Consider the following 24,345-nt stretch of genomic DNA (forward strand, 5'->3'; position numbering starts at 1 on the left):
TTACACACCTGTTCCTTGTCCCCACTGCACCGTCTCTGCCCCTGCCAGTACCAGATAGGGCGTCTGTGCCAAGCAGGTGCTCCACCCATCTGGGCTGGTTGAGTAACTAAGCTGGGCATTGTGAGGAAAAGAACAGAGAGAAAGAACTCTTGGTCAGAACAAAGGGACAGATGTGAAAGTACCTGAGCTGCGCCATTGTCTACAGTCCTTAGCCAGCTTCTGCCCCTGCTGAAATGACAGTACAAAGGAGCTTTGGAGCACTGAAATGAAAGAGGCTTTGATTTAGGTAAAGTCATTGTAGGACCCTGTTTTCATTGTCCCTTCTGCACATACACATACACACACATACACAACACACACGCACATATACAAATGTATATATACACAAATACATACACATACACACACCTGTCTGGGTTTTATCATCACGTAACTACTTCTAAGACTTTCAGTAGGATAAGACTTGGTCTTATCACCATTTTTCTCTGTTCCCTTTTCCTTCACTTTACTTGAGCGAAGGGGTAGAGGAAGCCACAGAGAGTACAGTGTCAGCACTCGCAGTCCAGTTAACTGCACAACTGACACCCTCACACTCTAATGGGATACTCCAAAGTATGAAATAAGACTTCGTGTACCCGCATCCCATATATGATTTATCTTCCTTTTCCTTAATTATTTCGCTGCCAAGAAAACCCAAACAGTGTCCAGTCTCCCGTCCACTCTGCGGGCCGTGGCTTTCAGTGCTGTCACGTCACATCTGTGACCCCCTTTCCCAACCTCCCTTTATTAAGGATCCCATGAGTCCTCACCATCTCTGAAGCTTTCCATGAGTAGAGACCAGACAATAATATCCTCGTTGTCCTCCTGAAGCAATTCACACAGAAACTTACTTAAAAATGAGTCGGCCTGGGGCTGGAGAGATGTTTTCCCAGAGGCCCCCAGTCCAGTTCTCAGCATCCATGCTGGGAGGCTCACAAGCACCTGAAAAACTTCAGGGAGTCTGATGTCTTTTGCTGGCCTCTGCAGGTACTCACACACACAGCACACGCACGCACACACACACACACTCACATGCAAGCATATGTGTCTATGACAGGGTCTCACTATATATGCGCTGGAACTAATGCTACAGATCAGCTGGCCTAGAACTCAGAGATCTTCTTGTGTCTACCTCTCAAGTGCTGGGATTAAAAGTATGTACCACCATGCCCAGAAGATATAACTGTTTAAAAAAAATACCAAGACTGGAGGGATGGCCCAGTGGTTAAGAGCGTGCGCTGCTCTTGCACAGGGCCTGAGTTCAGTTCCCAGCACCCAGGTTGTGCAGCTCACAGCTCACAGCTGCCTGGGGCCTCTGGCTTCTGAGAACATTCAGGCTTATGCCTAATAGTCAAATGAACCTTTAAAGGTGTTTTAAAACTTATAAATAATAGGTCAGCCAAGGAGATGCTTCGAGTGGCTGAAGCCAAAGCGGTTGAGTCGATAACTTCCAGGGGGGCTGGAGTGTGGCTTCTTCTGACAAAAACTGGTCATTTCACACTTGCAGAAGGAGGATGGGAAAGGAAGAGGAATAGAGGCCTGTGCAGGACCACACTGTGAACCCATGGATATGTCTTCCTACCTCTCTGTGGCCCAGTTCCTTTGTCTGTTTCAAGACAAGGATGCTTCATTCTGACGACTGACATGTTAACACAGCCTCCCAGCGCTTAAGTGCAATGTTGGTTATGGTGGCCTCATTCTTTGAGGGCCTTAGGAAAGTGTATTGGCACACTGCTTCCTTCTCTTTTACTATGTGCAGCTGGTTTTCAGTGACTTTTTATCCAATCAGCTGCCAACAAGATCCTGTCAATTCTGTTTAAAGTTAGAACATAGCATCAGAGACATCGGAATTAGTCAACTATCATTACTTACCCAGAATAATGGTCAAAATAAAAATTCTAACAACACCAAATGCTGGCAAAGATGCAGAGAAATTAGATCACTCTGACACTGCTGACAAGAATGTAGAATATGCAGCCTCCCTGGGAAACAGTTTGGCTGGTTCTTGTGGAGCTAAACATGGAATTACCATATGAGCCAGCAATTACACTCTTGGATGTTTATCCCAGAGAAATGGAAACATGTTTGTGGAAAACTTGAACACAAATGTTCACAGAGACCTTGTCTGTACTCAGCAGAGGCTGGTATCCACCGAAGCATCCTCCAATGGGTGGCTAGCTAAACAGATGGGATATGGTCTACAACAGTCTGCAACAGTTAAACATCGGGATCTGTACATCAGCAGTAGCGAGCCAGCTCGGTGGCTTGCTGGAGAATTATGCTAAGTGAAAAAAGCCAACCTCAGTGGGTTGCTATGAACCTACTTGTATAACATCTTGGAAATGACAAAAATTGCAGAAAAGTGGACTAGATTGATGACTGCCAGGGACAGAAGACAGGAGGTGGTGGAGGGGGCGCTGAGGAAGGACAGCTAAGGTTACAGAGCTGGAGAGGCTTCTGTAGTAGTGGAGTCAGTTGTTTGGCTGTGGTGGTCAATACATGAAACGTGGTATGTGGTAAAATGCAAGGAGGTCCATACGCTCATCACACACCAAGGAATACAGGTAAAAACGAGGCAACCTGAACAAGATGGTGGATTGTCACTCTTGCGGTTGAGATATTGGACTCTCACAAGGTTTTGCCTGAAGGAAACTGAGTAAAAGACCAGACAGTTTGGTGAGAAGACTGATTCTTCCTCTGTTAATTACCTAGTCATTAGTTACCTAAAGGTGGGGGGCACATAATATTTCCCCCCATTTATACTGTTAGGGCAGTTCTTGTTGTCCTGTTCAGTTCTTGTTTAGGTAACCATGTTGTTTCGGTTTCATGGGCACAACTTCTTTGCCTTATGTAAAAGAAACTATCTCACAGAAGACGACACGGTCCTCTGGCTCTTACAATCTTTCTGCCCTCTCTTCTGTGATGTTCCCTGAGCCTTAGTATAGGCATGCTTTTAGCGGGGGTTAATTGATTTTATTTATCTATGACCCTTGCAACTCTTATTCCACCCTAGTCCCTTCCAACCCCAAAACACTAGGTAGGACAGGAAAAAGGTTAGAGGGGAAAGGGGGCGTAGACCTTTTTAGACAACTTCCTTTTGATTAGGGGTGTTGAGTTACTTGGAGCAAGTCCATCTTCATCATCAGGGTATCCAATTTCTTCTCATCTCTTTGCTCGTAACCACTTGGCAAACTGCAGCAACAGGAGCCAGCAGCAGCCTCCTTGGAGCATGCACCCGGCCCCTCTCCAGGCTCTGACATTCATACCTTTTCAAAAGTTCCCAGAATTCCAAACATCACACACTTGCAGAAACTATCTGCAGCTACCAAAACCACGCCCCTGCCAGAGCACAAGGGGACTCATAATCAGCTCCTGTGAAGCAGCCTCTTATCTCACACCTGGGATTAAAACAAAAACATAGTCATATAACATAGCTCGGTCTTTAAAGAAACCAAAATTCTCACGACAGTATCCTACTGTCACTTGTTCTCTTCACCAAAATAAATATTTTAATTAAAAAAAAAAAAAGAAGCAGTTCCAGAGTCAGCTTATTTAGATTAGTCTTATCTAATTAGTGTTTGGGCATTATTTTTTTAGTTTGTTTTTCTTTTTTCGAGACAGAGTTTCTCTGTGTAGCCTTGGCTGTCCTGGACTAGCTTTGTAGACCAGGCTGGCCTTGAACTCACAGCTATCCACCTGCCTCTGCCTCCTGAGTACTGAGATTAAAGGCATGTGTTATACCACTGCCCGGTGTTTTGGGTATTATTAACATTGGTTAGAATCAGAGAACCATTTCATTGTTCTGATATTTTGGACAGTGGGTTTCATTTATATCAGGAAGAGCTATGAGTAAAATTTCCCCTTTCCATTTGGCTGGAAATGGCACAGTGGGTGGATTTTTGTGTCTTTGCCTTCTAATGAAGATTTGGTAATGTCTGTCTGGACCACAGAATTCTGATAATAAACATAGGAGCTTCCTGCAGAATAAGATCAGGGAACAGTAATAGGTTGATTTTAGAGCATTAGGATATCTGGCCTGAGATTTGGTCAAGATGCAGCCTGGGGACCTGGCTGTGATCAGGTTGAGTTTAAGACTCAGGACATTGTCCCCAGGATGTACCATCAATGGGCATGCTGGGGGCACATCTGCGTCAACCCATTGCAGACTACTTGTCTGAGACATTAACTCAAAGCTCAAGTTTGGTTTTCAGCTTCCTGGCCAGTGACATAGGGAGGCCCAGAGTCTGAACCCTACTTGGCAGCCGTCCTGAGCTGAAGCAGATTTTCTGGTTTGAGAGTGGGTGCTATAATCATGAAGTCAAGAAGGCTTTGAGGGATGATGGTCTCCTTGTCCTTTGAAGTTGTAGGACAGTCCCATCTGGACAGCAGCATTGAAGATCAAGAGATTGTCGCTAATCCGCCAGACATTTGCCAAGTTGTGGAAGTGACCACTGAGAGTGATGACCAGCCAGTCAGCATGAGCGAGCTCTACCCTCTACAGATTTCTCCTGTGTCTTCCTACGCAGGTAAGGGGACAGGAGGGTGACTTCATCCCATTTCACCACACCACAGGAGATCTCTGTTCTGCACTAGGAATTACTGTAGTGGAATTATTCTTACGCTTATGTTCTTGACAACATCTTGGACACTTCTGTTAGAACATGTACTCATGGAATTCCTTTACTCACTCAGCCAACAGATGTTCTGGCCAGGACTTGAACTCAGCCTTTAACCTTGAGGTCATTGCTAGATCCAATCCATTTTATTAGCTTTACTTGCCAACTTGCCACTTCCACATCCTCCCTCCCTCCCTCCCTCCCTTCCTCCTTCCCTCTCTCCTTCCCTTCCCCCCTCCTTGTGTCCCCCTTCTCTCCTTCCCTCCTTCCCTTCCTTTCTTCCCATTTTCCTGCCTTCCTGTCTTGTTATATAGTGTAACTAAAGTCATTTCTACTTCTCCTGGAGATTGGTCCCATCATTGCAGAATTTGGTCCAGAGTCACAGGATTAGAAATAGACTGAGAAATTTAAGTTAAAGAAAGAAAGAAAGAGACTGAGAAAATGACAATTCCTTTTGTCACCAGCATTACATCATTTTTCACTCCATGACCATTTCCATTTAAGCTGTTTGTTTGTTTGTTTGTTTGTTTGTTTTTCTGAGACAGGGTTTCTCTGTGTAGCCTTGGCTATCCTAGACTTACTTTGTAGACCAGGCAGGTCTTGAATTCAGAGATCCACCTGCCTCTGCCTCCCAAGTGCTGGGATTAAAGGCATGTGCCACCACACCCTGCTTCCATTTAAGCTTTTGGAACTCAGTCACAATTAGGAAATCTAAATTCTGAGTCATATTGCTTGCAACTATTACAAATAAAAACCAGAGGCCTGGGCATGGGAAAGGCCAATCAGCTCTAGCGAATAGATCACCTTCTCCCCAGGCCTATTTGTATCCTTTGGAGCCCACACAAGTATAGCACAGACTCACGTGGGCAACATCAACTTTTGTAAATTATCAGCAGGTAAATTAACCTTGTGTTCCCTAACAGCCATCTTTCTTTTTGAGTTTATTTTTTTGAGTTGTGGTAAAATACATTAACACAAATTTCCCATTTGTTAAGTGCTCGGTTCAATGGCTTTGACTATATTTATGCTATTTATGTAATCGTCACCATAATCTCTCTCCAGAAATCTTCCGTCTTCTAAACCTAAATTGCTGTACCCATTAAATAAGAACTCCTCTACTCAAATCTTGAGACCCACTCATCTACTTTCTCTCTACTCAGTGGGTACTTGGGAGTGGAACCTTGCAGGCTTTAACCTTCTGTAACCAGCTCTTTTTACTTAGCATGCATCGTAACTTGTCTTTGTGTTAGGAACATAAAAAAAAATTTGAGCATGAACCTTAGTGACAGGAATCCTATAATCTATCAAACAACCTGCTGTCAGTCAGTCAGTCATCAGAGATAGCGTGACGAACTCTTATATGTGTCTGTCTCTTTTCGGTCTTCGCTGGGGCCCAGTAACTATCGTTTGTTGTATGCTTACTGTGATCTGGGGATTATACTAAACACTTGTAAGAATCTGCATGAATTGACTTGCTTAATTTTTCAAAAGAGTACATATTATTCTTTCCTCTTCAAGAATGAGGACTCCAAGGCTAACGTGAGTCTAGGAATGAAAAAGTAGTGACACACATAGATCCATTTGTAGCTGTTGTTTTTAAGCTCACACCACAGTGCTACACAGGGTCACATGCTGTAGTCTCTCGTTTGATTGTCAAAGGGCCCATCAGAGGTAAGTAGACTGAAATGTTTATGAAGAAACAACAGGTATTTTGCTTATGTGTGTGGAGAAAAGGCTAAGTTCATGGCTTTCTCTAAGTCACCCAGCTGCTGTGGTTGTTAAGCAAGAGGTGGGGCTTGAGGTGTGGAGCCTTAAAGTAGACTGCTTTGCCTGTTGTGTGAGTTTTCCTTGGTGATTTGGAAAGGTCTTCTTCTTCTTGCTTTTCTGTCAGCAGTGGCATTTTGCTTTAGCTGAGGCATTCTGAGAGCAGCTGATGTGAGTTGAGAGAAATGAAAATTTCATTCCCAGTTCTGGGACATTTGCATAGATTTAAAAGGAAAGGTTTTAGCTCCAGGGTGGCAGGCAGCATGAGTTTCTGTGAGAGCCCAGCTTTCCAGCCATATATTTGGTTCCCTTTACCGTTTTCATTGTCAGAATTCTCCAGTCTTGTAGAAGGATGTTTATTGGATAGAGCCAAAGTGTTTCACTGCTGTCCTTTTCTAGATTTGACGACATGCTAGAAAGTTCTCCGTTACTGACCGTGGCTGGTTCAAGTCTTCCAGTCTGAAGTTTATAACATTCTGTAGCTCTCTGCTCTCACCTTTTAATTTTATGTTTTTCAGTAGCATAGGCCATTTGGTAGTTTTCCACAGCAGGGCTCCTTTTTGCGAGCACTTCATCCAAACATCAACCACCTTCATCTACCTGTTCAGGGAATGGTATTTTCTATTTGGAGGCTGTTGTTGAATATTCTTTTCCTCTAGTAATCACTGAAATGTAGTCAGCTTTCCAGATCTGTCTTCTAATGTATTATTTAACTGTCAAGGTGAGTTGAGACAGTGTCTTTGGGTGGAAGGAAGTATTTGCAACAGAAAGTTTAAGGTAATTAAAAAAAAATTATTTCATTTGTAAAATTTTCATAATGGGGAAGTATGTTTCAAAGCCCAGCCTGAAGAAGCATTAAGGCATAGTCACTTTTTATTTGTTTGTTTGTTTGTTTGCATATTTATTTATTTTTGCAATGCTGAAGATAAAACCCAAGGCTTCAGGCATGTTAGAACGAGTGTTCCACCAGCGGCCTGTATCCCGGCCCTCACTTTATTGTGATGCAGCCATAAACCTCACCTGTCTAGGATTTAACAAGATTGTTGGTGGTTTGGTGAAAGATAATAACCATCATGATAATTCAGAAGAAAGGAGGTGGCAAACAGATTTGACTAGGCAGCATAATAAGACTTCATTGGTTATATAATCAGGAGGCTGAGGTTGCGCAGGCATCCGACCACCATTCCTCCAGAAACCATGTGCATGTTGTGAATGAGGCGAAAACGCGTTGTCATGGAGACCAAGAAGACATTGATTTGAGGCACTGAGTGACCACTTGCATCTTCCTGTGAACATAATTGAGAAAATTATATGGGAAGAAATCAATGCTAAGTGAATTTTTTTTTTGAATGAGAGCCTTCCAGAAAATATATCACATAATAAATACAATAATGTGTTCGATAAAACATACCCTCTCCTTCCCTATGATGTTCTTGAGGTGGTTCGACAAAGGGTGTTCTCCAGGCAGATGCTAAGAACTGGGCTAAAGGGGCATGACTGGAGAGCTGCCACTCTGGGAGGCCTCTTGAGGTCTTCAGATCCCAGTCTAAATTACTGTCTTCTCTCTTAGCCACTTGTAGGAAAACAGGCCAGAAAGGTTAAGCCAATTATCCGTGTGCCTGCTACTACTATGTAAGTATTTCAGCATATTCTGACCACTCTTGCAAAGGAACTTCATCCATTTTTATCCCGTTGTATTGGAAGTCCATTTGAAAAGTATCCAAACTAATAAAAAGGGGGGAAGTGGCATAATCAACACTGACATCTTGGCAGCCACAGTGAATCTTTTGTCCTGTAAGAAGTCATTCTGGAAATGGCTGTGGTGGAGTTTAAAAAAAACAAAACAAAAAACAAAAAACAAAAAAACAAGAGACCAGGAATGAGGACTTGGAGCCAACTATTCAGTAATAATTATCAAAACCACCATTCGTCTGTAAGCCAACTTTGAGATCCTTAGATGGGAGCCCAGGCACCTGCATCTCCGTAGGGTAAAGGCCCTCAAGGACCACTTTCTCAAAAAGAATCAGTTCAAAACTGGTGTCTTAAGTACACTTCACATTGCTGTAACAGAACACATGAGGCAATCAGCTTTAAAAGAGCGAACGGCGGTGTGGCTCAGTTTCAGAGATTTCAGTTCAGAGATATTCGGTGCCATTGTGTTGGGAGTGTGATGGATGAGAACAGCATGTGGTGGGACATAGCTTCCCAAGGTGGCTGGGAAGGGAAAGAAAGGCAGGGAGGAGCTGGGGACCCAGCGGTCAGTGCGGTGCAGTGGTCTTACCTCATGAAGTTCCCAACCTATCCCATCATCTGGGGACCAGGTCTTCGACACTTGACCCTTTGGGAGGCAGTTAAGATCCAAACCCTTACACCCAATTCCTGACTTGGAGGGGGTCCATGACTACATCAAGACAGTTGACCTTAATTTAGAAATGAGTCTTTCCAGTCGGCACTTGTGTCAGCCGAAAACACAAGGGCAGCGTATGTGTGCCTCTACTTAGCTTTGTTCCCCTAGATGAATGCTTACAGGAAATTAACGTTCTTTTATCCCCTTCCAGGTCTGTTCAAACCTGGCATCAGACTCCAGAGCCTCTCACATCTGTGGCTTGGGCTTGTGGGATTCTAGACCGCTGGTGTCAACAGCTTCTATCTTTGATGCTCCAAATCATGCCTGATGTGTCTCTGTGTGTTTGCTTCTATTTGAGGGGGAAAGGCATGGAGGGCCTTTAGGATTTATGAAGAATCATTAGGAGGAGAGGGCGCCCAATGCCCGTGGAAGGAAGAGAAACTTTGGCTTCAGAGCACAAACGAAGCTAGATGTGAAAATAGAAAGGGGATCTAGAAGTTTCGCCAGCAGGAAGGCAGTCTGTGGTGTTTGGAGTCCAGGATCTGAAGCACAGTTTTGTTTTCTCTCCTCTGCTGACTCAGACCACAACTTGGCAATGTTCTTAACATCTCCTTTCCTCATTTTTTGTTTTTGTTTTTTTCTTCTTGGGGTACCTGTCCTGCCTCCTCTGGAGGCTGAGTGTGTGTGTGGTGTGTGTGTGTGGTGTGTGTGTGTGTGTGTGTGTGTGTGTGTGTGTGTGTGTGTGTGTGTGTGAAGGAGCGTTTCCCTTTCTGGTCTTTGTTTGCTTCTGCCTGAAACTCTTTCTTGTGTCTATTGTCAGTTTGTCTCTATAGCTCAGATCATGGTCAGCTAAGACCTAGGCTTACTCCTACCATCTGTGGCCCCTGTATGGGCATGTTTTGGGCGGAACATTATGATTTGGGTTTTGGTCAGCCCGTGGCAATCTCTCAGGCCTGCCTGAAGTCCCTGGAGAAACAGTGGCTGAGAATCATGCGGAAACGTTCCTGGGTGAGACCTGTGGCTCTCATGTGCTTGTTGTCTGGTTCAGGAATGCACTGGGGGTACGGTTTGTCCATTTGTTCTTTAATTTGTTATGTGTGGAGAGCCTGGTGGCAGGCCAGTGCTTTGAATGGGAACTAGCTGGCCTAGAGCTATTGAATCCAGGGTAGAAGGCCCTAGAGACATAATTTCAGATGACAGCAGCTGCTTTCTGACTTAGGATCTTTGTAAGGGATGAACAAGACCTGTATACAAAGGCTCTAGTTCTTTGCAAAGGCCGTAGTTCTCTGCAAATGCCCAGCTCTTGTCAGTACAGTAAATGACCCAGACAAAATGACCTGCAAGAGTCTGTGTATTTTAGATCTTTACCCTCTGTGCATTAACTTTTGCAATAGTGGTAAACACTGAAGGAAAAAAAAACTACTAAGTGTCTTTTTTTTTTAATTTGTAAAACTTAACATACACATGATGTGTAATCACCAGTTATTGAATTTGACACTGTTGGCTCCAGCCCAATGCACAAACTCAGTGTTAAGTAGCAGTTACAATGCAGGCGCATGTGTCATCTCTGTGCTGGGCCTTTTCAACACCCAAATGCTCTCCCACTTACTCATCATCTAACCCTCTTCGGAAAGTGGCAGGTAACCATAGCTCACTATGGTTAAGAACTGGCCTCTGTGTCTGGCAGGTCCAATCATGTTTATAATAGATTAATTATCTGTTGCTCCATGGCAGTCTGACCGTAAACATAATGGCTTAACACAATGCACATCTCACAGTCTCTGTGAGCTAGGACTCCAGGTATGGCTTAGCTGGGTCCTTTGCAGCAGAGCCGTGCTAACCTGTCATCAAGTGTTGCCTAGTGCTGCAACTCCTATGAGAGTCAACTGTTGAGCCACTGGCACATGCAGCACTGGCCAGTATAGAAGTCCTTGCAAGTGTGGGACAGAGACTCCTTTAAGTTAAATTTACCATCTGGGCCTTCCCACAAAGGCCAGCAAGCAGGAGAGTATCCATAAAAGACAGGTTAAATCTTACACAATGACATGATTGTGCTTATATAATATTCACATAGTTGTTGTGGTCTGTTGGCCCAAAGCAAGCCACAGCTCCTACCCACACCGAAGAGGACAGGTCCCAAAGACAGTAAACACTGAGTGAAGGTCTCGGGGCATCTACAACTATGGCCACCTGCTATAACCTCAGTAGATGCTGGCTCCCTATAAATCCAAGGGAGGCTATTAATAATTAGACGGTGTAAGGAGACTTCATGGAAAATTTTCACAGAATCAAGACTTCCTGTGACAACTGGCATGGGAGAAGATGTGTGTGACATTGTGGACAGAGCTTCAGGGAGGAGGAGGTGCCTCAGGGACAGCACCCACCCTGGGAGGCAGAGACTGTGGCAGCATAGCCTTGGAAAGTGAGCCTCCCCACTCAGCTCCAAAGCTCACTTCACCAAGGGGAGCAAGCAGGGAAGTGAAATGCACCGTTGTCCCACTTGGAAGTGCTTAACCTTACAAAATAGGAGAGGTGGTGTGTAGTTTCTTATTGCTGAAGTGCTGGCGTAGGTTTTTAAGATACTTCCTGAGCCCCCCAAATAACTTGAGCTACAAGAATAAATATCTCTGTTTTTCTTTCTGTACAGAAAGCGAAACTACAGACAGTGTGCCCAGTGATGAGGAGAACGCAGAGGTAAGTCTGTTTCCGTGTGTGTGTGTGTGTGTGTGTGTGTGTGTGTGTGTGTGTGTGTGAGAGTGAGAGAGAGAGAGAGAGAGGGGGGGGAGCAGACAGAGAGAGGAGACAGACAGATTCTCAAGACAGATAGAGACAGAGATGGAGACAAAGAATTACATAACTTAAAATTTAGTGTTTTATTCTGAGTTGTAAAATGTAGTACTGAGCACTGAGTGGGCGGGAGGGAAGTAAAATGTGACCTTCAGAAAGAGAGGTGAATATTAACAAGGCAGGAGGAGGAAATTGAAGTCAAGGCCAGGAAATGTTGATACTCTTACGGCTGTAAACATCCTGATTTGCCAACAGGAATAGTATGGCCTGCCCAGCCCAAAGCAGTGAGCGGCTGCAACCATCAGAAAGAGTTGAGCAAAATTATCTTCATACAGATCAGTCTCTTTCTTGAGTGGTCCCACAGAGAGGCGGGACCTGCTTCCGGTTTCCCGCTGTAGGCGGGGCTCATACAATAACAGGAAGTGCCTGTAAAGCTGATGGGGAGAAGTAGTGGGATGGAAGAGAAGCTGGTGTCTGTTTGGCTACTTAATATTCCAAGCTCAGGAATTCCAAGAAGACAGTAGGCATCTGTGCTGACATATTGTATGATCTGGTTTCTTCAAGGACCTTAACTCCTTTTCTGCTGCCCGGCAACCAGAGAGGCCAGTTGCAGCCCCAAAACCCCACACCTCAGCATCACCCATTCAAAAAGCAGTCAAAAGGCAGTGTCTCTGTGCCTACGGCCTATACTTTTCCTCTGAGAATTCAGGGTAACTGATTAGGTTGGGCCATCCATTATGGCTGGAAACTATCCAGTATGAAGCCTAGGTAGCAGGGGCAGCCAAGGGATAGGAGCCAGAAGCCAAGTTGTCACCTTGTTTTGTGTCCTTGTAGCATAGTCTTGGCCAGATTTCTGGGAGATAGCAAGTGGGAATTCATTTGAAAAGTAAGAGACGCCATTGTTTAGCATGTGACTTTCAACGGAAGGAAAAAAAAAACAAAAAACCTAACGTATGCATTGCATCTTGATTGTTTTCTCTGACAGGGGAGACCACACTGGAGGAAGAGGAACATTCAAGGCAAGCAGTACCTCAGCAACATGGGGACTCGGAACACCTACCTGCTGCCCAGCATGGCAACCTTTGTCACTTCCAACAAGCCAGATCTGCAGGTCACCATCAAAGAGGAGAGCTGTCCAATGCCTTATAACAGCTCCTGGCCCCCGTTCACAGACCTCCCCCTCCCTGCCCCAGTGACCCCCACGCCCAGCAGCAGTCGGCCGGACAGGGAGGCCCGGGCCAGTGTCATCAAGAAGACGTCAGATATCACCCAGGCCCGTGTCAAGAGCTGCTAAGCCTTTGACTCTCTTCCCGTTGGTTGTTGGGATTTCTTAGCTTTGTGTTGTTATTTGTTTGTATTTTATTATTATTTTTTTCCTCTCTGATACCTATCTTAGACAAATCTAAGGGAAAAAAGCCTTGACAATAGAATATTGATTGCTGTGTCCACCTCCAGAGCAGGAGCTTCTTTTTAACTCAGGACTCCAGCCCCTCGGTAGATGCGTATCTCTAGAACCTGCTGGGTCTCCCAGGGCTACTCCCTCAAGTTCAAGGACCAACAGCCACACGGGCGGTGGAGGTGCTGCGTTGCCTACGGTCAAGGCCAGCATGGTGGAGTGGATGCCTCAGAACGGACGAGAAAATGTGAACTAGCTGGAATTTTTTTATTCTTGTGAATATGTACATAGGGCAGCGCTAGCGATGCCGCGGTCTCCTTCTGCACCTTATCTTGAAGCACTTACAATAAACAGGCCTTCTCGTGATCTTGCTCTCCTTCACGGCCCGCTCGGCGTCCCCTTCTGTGTCCATTCCCCCACCCACCCACTCCTGCCTCTATCCCAGCTCTCTACTCACCCCTCCCTCCCAACCCCTCCAGCACAGCCCACTACCCACCCCTCCCTCCCAACCCCTCCAGCACAGCCCACTACCCACCCCTCCCTCCCTACTCCTCCAGCACAGACCACTACCCACCCCTCCCTCCCAACCCCTCCAGCACAGACCACTACCCACCCCTCTCTCCCTACTCCTCCAGCACAGACCACTACCCACCCCTCCCTCCCAACCCCTCCAACACAGACCACTACCCACCCCTCCCTCCCAACCCCTCCAGCACAGACCACTACCCACCCCTCCCTCCCAACCCCTCCAGCACAGACCACTACCCACCCCTCCCTAACCCAGCCCCTCCAGCACAGCCCACTACCCACCCCTCCGTCCCAACCCCTGCAGCACAGCCCACTACCCACCTCCTCCCTACCCCAGCCCCTCCAGCACAGCCCACTACCCACCCCTCCCTACCCCAGCCCCTCCAGCACAGCCCACTACCCACCCCTCCCTACCCCAGCCCCTCCAGCACAGCCCACTACCCACCCCTCCCTACCCCAGCCCCTCCAGCACAGCCCACTACCCACCCCTCCCTCCCAACCCCTGCAGCACAGCCCACTACCCACCTCTTCCCTACCCCAGCCTACCCATTTCCCTTTCTCCTTTTCCTCTCCTCAAAGGCAATTGTTCCACATCTTGGAGGAGGAGGAGAAGAAAATGAATTTCTCCACAGCTGTCCCATTTTAAGACTGCTTGAAAAAAAATCTTTCTAATCTGCTATGCTTGAATGCCACGCGGTACAAAGGAAAACTGTCATGGAAATATTATGCAAATTCCCAGATTTGAAGACGAAAATACTCTAATTCTAACCAGAGCAAGCTTTTTTATTTTTTATACAGGGGAATATTTTATTCAAGGTAAAATTCTAAATAAAATATAATTGTTTTTTATCTTTTCTACAGCAAATTTATAATTTTAAGATTCCTTTTCTTGTTTATCAGCAGTTGTTATTACATCCTTGTGGCACATTTTTGTTTTTAATTTTGTAAAGGTGAAAAAAAAACTTTTATGAGCTCATGTAGCAATCAAATTATCCTGTGGATTGATAATAAATGAATATGGTATATAGTTAAAATTTTTAATGGGTGTCACTCTTGGCTTTATCTGTGTCTACTTAGAGCATAGTCATGGGTCAGGGCTGACAAAGTATTTCTTCTTGGAGAGCAACATGCTTTTCTTTGCCGACCACAAGAAAATTAGGAGGTTCCTATGGTGAGGCAGTGAATAATTTCCTCTTCCTACTGCCCACTGGACTGAGCCCTGGGCAGAATCTCATACGTGAGTTGCCATCTTTGCTTATCACAGTTGTGCCCAGAAAGGGCATTCGTCCCTCTTCTTCATGGCAGAATGAAGATCGTCTGCTCAGGTTACCCAGGCAACATAAGATCAAAATGCCAATGGAGCCCAAGCCTGGAGCCCCCCTCCCTGCTGGAGAAAGTCTCTTGCCTGGTCCACTCTTCCCCGATTGTAAGTAGAGTCCACGCCTCTTATTGTGTTTTCTGTCCCCACCTGTAAGGTTCTACTTACAACTGGAGTCTGTGTTGTGTTGCATATCCGGGCACAGCTAATACACTTTCCGTAATGGGGAATGGCCGTTGGGTTCTACTATTCTGTTTGTCTGTCTTCTAAGACCTGGGAATCTTTAAACGAAGGCTGAGCTCTTAATGCTTAAGGCGTTGAGGTATTTTTCTCTGCCACCTGGATGGAGTTTACGTCCTTTCCTTTTGAATTACCTTCATCGCCTTCACATACACACCTCGGCAGTTCAAGGTACAGCCCTGGCCTTGAGGAGGCCACCTCCCTTACCTTCCATGTTTCCTCAGAATACTAAAACTTTGCCACCCTTGGGGGTTGGGAAAAGATCACTAAGTTAATGTTTGAAAAGGTCCTTTCAATTTATGAAAGGACAAAGGACTCTTTTAAAGTCCATCCTATATGTGTGTGGCTGCAGCTACAACCAGTGGCCATGAAATTATCACCTCAGAACATAAATCAACAGAAACATGGTACTGTTCAGTGAATTGTTGGTAATGTCTCACACAGGTGGTCAATTTCTTCTTCTTCTCCTCCTCCTCCTTCTCCTCCTCCTCCTCCTCCTCCTCCTTCTTCTTCTTCCCTCCTCCTTTTTCATTTGATATAGGAGGTATTTTATTTTGATTCCTTAGGGGACATCGTAAGGCCTTTAGTATATGAGCCTCTCCTATTGGTAATTTATATTTTTTAAATCTCATTAATAACCTTCTTTGTTTTATTTGCAAGACAACAAAAGCCCAGTAATTGACTGACATGACTATAAGCTGGTCTAGGATAGCTGACACACAATTTAGGTGCTCAAGGTAACACGTTATTGCCAATAAGATCACAAAAACAGAAGGGTGCTTAAAAATATCCCCCACTTGCCAAAAGTAAAGGAAAACAAGTGAGTTACACCATAGTGGGTGGGGGAGGGAGGAGGCAGGGTAGACTGGAGGGGTGGATGTGAGGGAGCCAAACACACTCAGGAACACAAGTCCCCAGACCTTGTTGTTGTCACTTAGAGGAAGTGCTGGGGACATGTGATTTATTTAGTTAGCCTCTGTGTGTGCCGATATGGTTTTTATGATGGGTTTCCCTTCGGGTGTGTTTAAATAGCAATGTAACTGCCTTTAGGACAACAGTTTCCATTCTCTGTAGCAACCATACAGGCCGCACCTGTAACAAAGTTCCTTACACATCAGTGATCTGGGAATTCGTTGACAGCACTAAGGTAGAAGGAACTGAGCACCTTGTCGCAACTGGCTCCCAGGATGCCGCTTGGTGTGTTAAACAAGTCTGTCTTCCACAGCTTTCCTGCCTTACTTAGGTGCCAAAGGCAGCACTTGACTGTGTTAGAAACACTTGGCTGAGAAATGCAAATCCCCTGGCAATCAAAGCCCTAAAATGATACCCTTTCTGCCGCCGTTTCCCCAAGTACAAAGGGCGCCATCATGGAACCCTCTCCCGAGATGGACATTTTAGGAATGCGGAAGATTAGTGATTTGGTTTCAGGATTCTGAGTTTTCAAGTTGGTGTTTTTAAAGTATTTTCTGTGTGAATGGAAAAAGAAAAAAGAAAAAAAAGGGGGGGGGGGGATTAAGCCCCAAATGGCGTCTTTCCCCAAACCTGAGAGGTGAAACATTAGACCTTCTTTTTGCTAGAGGCTGGCTGCCCTTTGAATGTTGAATTCATTAGGGTTTAAAAGCCTCTTGTTATTTTAGCTTTGGACAGACAGACCCAGATAAAAGGAGGAACCCAGAAGCCAAGTCTTCTGCCAAACTTTTACTAACGACAGACCAAAAAAAAAAGATAAAAAAGGAAGGGAAAGGCTGACAAGCAGATGAACGGGTCTCTGGCATGCAGGGCTACACTATCCAATACCTTTACTAGTCTGGGCTTAGAAAAGAGAATGGAGGCAGAAACAGGTTTTAACTGGTTATTTTCAGCTGGAAACTCCCCATCTCTTCTTATAACCTAGGGCCAGAATGAATGAACAGAGCAGGACCTTCTGGGAGCATCACTCCCATTGTGTCCAGGCTGCGGTGGACCCATACCAGAGGGATCTCAGGCATCTCTCTCTCTCTCTCTCTCTTTCTTGGGACTGAAAGCATCTTGAGTGGTGCCTACATCACACTCTCATTCTCACAAGTGGCACTAGGCAAGTATTGTTTAGCTAATCACACCGGCATCTCCTATATCACACGCCACCATTGCTCTCCTTAAGAAGACCACGTCAGTCAGGCCTCAGCTACGCCTTTCAGCAATGACTACTTGGATACCAGCTGCAGACCTGGAGAAGGGGGTTTTGCTGGGCGTAGGTGAAGCTTTGGGTGAGGAGATGGGGGGGGGGGCAGTAAGCATGTGCAGTGATGGGGAGGGATTCCTGAATCTGGCTAGCGTCTGGGCCTCCATCAGCCCTAGTGAGCACTGAAGCACTTCTCTGCCATAGCTTGGCTATTGCTGGCCTTGCTGTGAGCATAAGATGAAGGTTGTAAAGGGATTTGCTTGTGTGGCCAGTCTAACAACAGGTGCTGAGGCACTGTCTGAAAATAGAACCTGCGGGGGAAGGAAGTGGTCAGGCCTGATAGCTGGTTTTAGCAAAAATGTTAAGTCTGTCCAAGAACTTCGGTCATGCCGTGAAAGGATCAAGAGGAAGAGAATTTCAGATCTTACTCAGTCTAGAGTGGGAGGTGCAGCTCAGTGGCAGAGTGCTTGTCTGACATATGCAGGACCCTGTACAATCCCTAGCACCATGAAAATAAAGAAACAAACAAATCAACAAAAGTGAGGAGTTTATATAATCTGGAAAGACCCCGTTCTACGATCCTTTGGCGTGTTCCTTCAGAAAGGAAACAGAACATGTGTCCTGAGCCTCTAGATAAAGTCTGGTCACTTTCTCCGTATCTACTGTACAAACATGTTAAGACAAATTGCTGGCTCTGTGGAAAATACTGTGCTGTGTCGTCCAAGTCTCACGGCTGAAGAGTCACTGTGTCACACTCATCTGTCTGTGTCACAAAATCACTAGATTTGAGAGATACAACCTTTTGTGCAGGGCCAGGGGGCAAAATGCCTAGGCCGCTCATATCTCTAAATTCCAGGGCTCCTTTTTTTTGTTTTGTTTTGCTGAGAAGACTGTACTACAATTGGAAACCCTAACACTCATCTGCATGAACTGTCAAAGGGAAAAGACATCAGACATCTGTCTGATTGAAGATCGGGTCTTCTATCTTGGATTGCTTCTGTTGCCTCCCAATTCCCCAATGTACCATTGCAAAGGCAATTTAAACCCACATATTGCACTAGGAATGTGCCTTAAGCTTTAGGACAATGTGGGCAGCTAGCTGGGGGTTGAGTCCTACAGTTAGTGTGAGCCAGGTTTTATCCACCCTGAGCATTGACACTGACAAACATTCTCTATTGAGCATGCTCTTCTGTCTGCCAGCAGTTCCTCTCCAGGGCTGTAAATCCAGCTCTTATCTCCATCTGCAGCATCTTTGCTCTGGGAAGCCCGTAGATCATGTTTTTAATGTGACTGTGAAATGCAGAAGAGAGCTCACAGTCCCGGCTCTACAGCATTCAGCCTGTAGGGAAATTAGAATTTTAGAGGGAAGTGCAAAAATACAGCCACAAGCTATTGCTCAAATTCTAACTAGTGTCTTTAGAGGGGTGGGTCACATGGCAACCGGGCTATGATAAGAGAAGAGAACCACTGGATCATTTAGCATGTTTTTAAGTTGCTATTTGCAGGATAGATTTAAAGTCATATAAGTCTAAGGGATTTGCTTTTAGCAGCTGATGACTTTAACTTGGTAATTAATGATCTTGGTCTGCCCAGAACTCAGAGGTTCCTCAAGGTGGGGAATTTTTTATTGTTGAAATCGAGATAAACCACAGGAATCAGTTACCCTAAATATAATGCTGCAATCAGAGGATACATGTGTACTGCTCTTTTGAGAGTGTTAAAAAGATTTAAGCTTCATGAGAAGGTATTATTAGAGATATAGTGTTGATGAGTTTATTGTTAATCCATTAATTTTGGGGGGTATGTTTTATTAAGGGACATAGACTTCCTTCATTCAACCCTATGACGTTACCAGTATGTGTCAATCTTAAGTGTTAAGGCTACATTGAAGAGAATGGACTGCCTTCTAAGAGAGCGTTGGGATGGGAGATATCCAACCAATGAGTAGTCGTAATCCTAATCTTTGGGAGACAGCAAATGCTATGGAGGATAATAAAGTGGAAGAAGGGAAGCAGGGAGCAGAGGAGATACTCAAAGCCATCATTTTGGCGTTCACAGGATCAGTTGCAGGGTTGTCAGTTGCAAAGCTCAGCAGTTAGAGGAAAAGAAGGAAAATGGTTTGTGTCAGCAGAGCTCTGTTGCAGGAAGCAAAAACCACAGTAGCTATTTTAAGCACAAAGGCATTGACCAGAGAGAAGCAGGTGCTTATGTGGGCACGCTGGACCAGCCCCTGTAGGGTTGGTGTCACCTCTGTGGAGGTTGGATACTAGGAAATGTCAACTCCGTAGACACATTGCATTAGCTTCAATCTCATCAGAAGGTCCCCGCCTGGCACAGCCCACCTCAACTATCTCAACACTTAGCGTGTGCGTCACAAGGTCCCAAAAGCTCCATGTCACATACAGCACTGGTGACAGTGGAACCAGGAAAATGGCGTCTGCCTCACCACCGACTTCCCATTCGTGTGCAAGTCGACACTAATTGTGAGTAAGGCTGAGAAACGGAGTTCCAAATTTCCAGCCTGAGCAGAGAGAAGGGCAAACTATGGGCAGGTAAGAATAAATGTTACAGGCTGTTTACAGGACATCTGGTCTACCTCAGGAAACCATTGTAAGAATGCTAAAGGCAGTGAGAAAGCCAGAGGGAAGCAACTTCATCTTGTACACTTCAGCAGATGCAGACAGGCAATTCTGTACAGTAGCCAGAATAAGGCTTTCTGTTTGATTAGGGTTTTTTTTTTTTTAATTTTAAAAAACATTTTCATTATTTTGTGTTTATAGGTGCTTTGCCTTCATGTAAATCTGTGCACTATGAGTGTGCCCCATTACTTCAAAAGCAAGAAAAGGGTGTGGGACCACCTGGAATAGTAGTTACACATAGTTGTAAGCTACCATGTAGGTGCTGGGAATTGAACCTATGTCCTCTGGAAGAGCAGCTAGTGCCACTGACTTCTAGGTAATCTCTCCGTCCTTGATGATGCTTGTTTGTTTTTAAGACAAGGTCCCACTGGGTAGCTCAGGCTGGTCTCATACTTGCTATAGTTCCTGTGCTGCTGAAGTTGGCCTTGAACTCACGGTCCAGCCTGTGACCTCGAGTGCTGGCAGATGCTACCACATCAAGTACAGGGTAGGCTTGTGAAGTTAATTGGCCTGCATGCAGTTCTTGCTTAGTTGCTAATGGCTATAGGCAACTCTCTGGCTATTTTGGAAAAATGGTTTCTTTCTAAAAATGGGGCTGTTAACACCTTCCTTATAAGGTTGTTGTATAATTAAGCATGATAGTGCTAGGGATAGATAGGACATATTGTAAGGACGCACTTGTAGCTTCTATATGTGTATAAGATAGCTGGGAACTATAATTTAGAGACCTGGTTCCAAATTATCTATAGTTTCTTGGACTAATAGGAATTTAAGAGTTTATCAGTGAGGAACTCAGATCTCAAACATATGACTGTAATTTATATATATATATATATATATATATATATATATATATATATATATATATATGTAATATCTTTTATAACCTTTATATATCATGTAACACTTATGCATATATATGTGTGTATGTATATGTGTATATATATATAATTTATTATATATGTGTGTGTATATATGATTTGTTATATAACCTTAACCCTCATGTCTTGAACTTCATTTAAAAAGCTTAGTTCCATTATGGAACTGGCTTAAAGGGATCAAAGAGTAAATTCCTCTTGGTAAAGCAGTAAAGAGACAAGAACTTTCTTGTAGTTTTAATTTGAAACAAAGTTTCAAACATCTTATAAAATCACCGGGTGGAATCTCCGTAACTTGTGATGATTAGCATATTCTAATTTGCTCCATTCTAGGTCATCAATACAATTTCCATTGAAGGCAACTTTTGCTATAGTTCTCCCCAGATATGGGGAAGTGGGGATGTGGAGATGTGGGGATGTAGGATACTTTGACTCAGTAATTTTGAATGTAGAGACATTTTAACACACTTATTAAGACAGAGCACCAAATTGCTGGGCCTTTGTGCTTTCTTGCTATCACCCCATTCTAGTAGAATCGTATTCTAGCTCATGGACAGGATGATCAATTTCATGAGGAAGATGATGCTTTTTTTTTTTTAACAAAGATTTATTTTGTGTGTGTGTGTGTGTGTGTGTGTGTGTGTGTGTGTGTGTGTCCATGCATGCGTGCTGTCAGTGCAGGTGCCTATGGAGACCTGAAGAGGGTGTGGCATCCTCTGGAGCTGGACTTCTAGAAAATTGTAAACCTCCTCATGTGGGAGCTTGGAACTAAACTAGTTCTTCGTGAGATCAGCATCTGCTCCTAACTGCTGAGCCATAGCTCCAGCCTGGGGGCAGCTGCTTTTTGAGAATCTAAACATATGCTTTTTGTGGCTTTGGTTTAGATGAACTTTTTGACATAGATGCTGAGGAGCTTCATTGGGGGAAGGAGCTGTCCCCGTGTGTTAGGGACAGGATTCTAGCACGAGGCCCGCTGGAGCCAGCTATAGCCTGAAAGTGGAAGAAGCTGCCATTGGTACCAAGTTAAAACAATACAGAATCCCATTATAATAGCCAGTGTGAAGGGCTTGCATACCTTGAAGAAGAAGAAGAAGAAAAAAAAAACCTCTCAGACCTATGGCTAAACTTCTGGCCATCCTTCTTCAGCGGAAGTGGTCAGAGCCCAGGTGTGGAGTGAGAGATAGGAAGTGGAGACGTGAGCCCCTCCTTGAAGGTAGCAGTGGTGGGCACCCAGTAGAAGTCACTAGACACCGTGTAACAGGACTGCTTTAATAGTCAGCTTGGTACCATCTGGAATCACCTAGGATGAGAACTTCAGTGAAGAGCTGCCTACATCAGCTTGGCCTGTGGGCACACCTATGAAGGATTATTTTTTTTCCCGTAATTAATTGAGGTGGGAAGACCCAGAGCACTGTGGAAAGTGCCATTCCTTGGGTCTGAGTCCCCGACTGGAGAAGTGTAGAGGAGGCTAGCTCAGTACTATAGATGCATGCATTTTTTTTTTTCTCGCTCTGCTCTCGGATGTCATGCAACTGCTGTTTCACGTGCCTGTCTTCATTTTCCAGCTATGATGTAATAGACCTGGAATTGTAAGGGAAATAATCCCATTCTCTTCGAGTTGCTTTCTGCCAGATCATTTTTTTAAATCACAGTAACATAAACAAAACTAGGAGATACCACATAAGTAGACGTTACGGTATGAATGGTTGTATCCCCTTCCCAAGCCGTGTCCTGAAAGCTAATTCCTAACCAAGTGGACCTTAACCTTCCTAATTCTGTGACCTTTTAATATAGTTTCTCATGTTGTGGTGACCCTCCACCCCAGCCATAGAGTAATTTTCATTGCTACTTCATAACTGATTTTGCTATTGTTATGAGCCTTAATGTAAATATCTGTGTTTTCCCATTGTCTCAGGCAGGCCACCAAAGGGTCTCAAACAACCCACAGTTTGAGAACCACTGTCTTAGACCAACAGGACTAAAATGGAGGCTACTAGGCCCTGAAGGTGGATCTGTCAGAATTATCATTAGCTTCCTTATAAAACAGGCACAGGAGTTGCGTGTCCTCTGCCCCCAGGAGAGGACATGTAGAACGTACAAATTTTCTGGTGCCTGAATCTTAGACCTTCCTTGCTCACTTAAAAAAAAAATGTCAACAATAAATTTGTACTTGTAAATTATGTAGTCTAAGATACGTTGTTGTATTTTTCCTCAGCTGACTACAACAGTAGAGTAGGCAGAAGCCTAAGGTAAGGAATGAAAACGTGATTGAAAGCAAGGCAAAGAGCTGGATCCGGGACAATAGCAACTCTAAGGCTGGTGGGGTACATACTGGATCCATACACAAAGGCAGAGAACTGAAGGCATGGAGGGAAGGGAATCCAGCAATGGGGGTTACTGGTGGAGTCCAGACACTGCTACTAGAGTTTATGCTGGGCTTAAGTTGAAGACAGCTGGCTGGTGTATTAGTTTGCATCATGTGCCTGGGAAACACTTGAGCATCCCAGTTACAGCTTGATAATAAAAATAATTGTTTTTCATTATGATGTGCTACAATGCTCTGAAGATGTACCTCTCGTTTCTTCTAGCAAGTCTTCCGCCTTGATGTTTTTCTTTGCCAGTTCTGCAAGGAGCACCACTCCCCTTCCATGTACTGGTCAACTAAGACCTAATATACACATAACGAAAGTTCTAGACGAAGGAAAGGCATTAATGAGACAGGACCGAAATCCAAGAGAACCTTCTATAAATAAGAAAAAATGTAAATGTATACATTGCAAGCACACACTGTATATTTAAGAAAACTAACCTAAAAAGAGCAATTTTGAGACATTTTCTAGAAGACTCTAAAATTGTAATCTCTCTCTCTCTCTCTCTCTTTCTCTCTCTCTCTCTCTCTCTCCCTCTCTCTCTCTCTCTCAGATTTACACCCAGCGAGTCCCTCTTTACTGAATGTAGGGGCTGCCTGCCTGGATAACCTATGACAATCTTGTCTCAAGATGTTCTAATGACCTCTACAAAAATTGTTTTCCAAGCCTTCACTTACCAGGAAACTGGGACAGAGGGGAAGACATCCTATTGGGACTCTAGATGAGAGAAGCATGGGAAAATAGCAAAGTAGAAGGATCCAGAGGGTCCTAGAAACCTACAAGTAGAACATTATGATAGGCAGATTTCGGCCCAAGGGTCCCACTCAAACTAAGGCACCAGCCAAGGACAATACAGGTGGTAAACGTTAAACCCCTTCCCAGATCTAGCCAATGGTGAGAACAGTCTCCACAGTTGAGTGGAGAGTGGGATATGACTTTCTCACGTACTCTGGTGCCTCACATTTGACCATGTCCCCTGGAGGGGGAGACTCAGAGGAAGGATAGCAGGTTACCAAGAAGAGACTTGATACCCTATGAGCATATACAGGGGGAGGAAATCCCCCTCAGGAACAGTCATAGGGGAGAGGAATAATGGGAAAATGGGAGGGAGGGAAGAATAGGAGGATACAAGGGATGGGATAACCATTGAGATGTAACAAGGATAAATTAATAGAAAATTTTAAAAAGTCATTAAAAAATTGTTTTCCAATCAAACTAATAGCCACACATGCCAGGGCTTTGGGTATGGATATAGTTTTCTGG

General features: G+C 44.6%; 1 protein-coding gene across 1 annotated transcript in view; it reads left to right on the forward strand.

Annotated features, from left to right (window-relative positions):
• The window catches only part of Irf2 (interferon regulatory factor 2), a 106,479-nt gene extending 93,108 nt beyond the window's left edge, over nt 1-13,371 (forward strand). The window contains exons 8-10 of the mRNA XM_051169660.1: nt 4,401-4,565; nt 11,414-11,460; nt 12,539-13,371. Of these exons, the coding sequence (XP_051025617.1) occupies nt 4,401-4,565; nt 11,414-11,460; nt 12,539-12,847 (521 nt within the window). The 3' untranslated portion in view covers nt 12,848-13,371. The remainder of the gene's footprint in view (nt 1-4,400; nt 4,566-11,413; nt 11,461-12,538) is intronic.
• The last annotated feature ends 10,974 nt before the right edge of the window (nt 13,372-24,345 follow it).

Source organism: Acomys russatus, chromosome 27 (genome assembly GCF_903995435.1).
Source record: "Acomys russatus chromosome 27, mAcoRus1.1, whole genome shotgun sequence".
Classification (NCBI taxonomy): domain Eukaryota; kingdom Metazoa; phylum Chordata; class Mammalia; order Rodentia; family Muridae; genus Acomys; species Acomys russatus.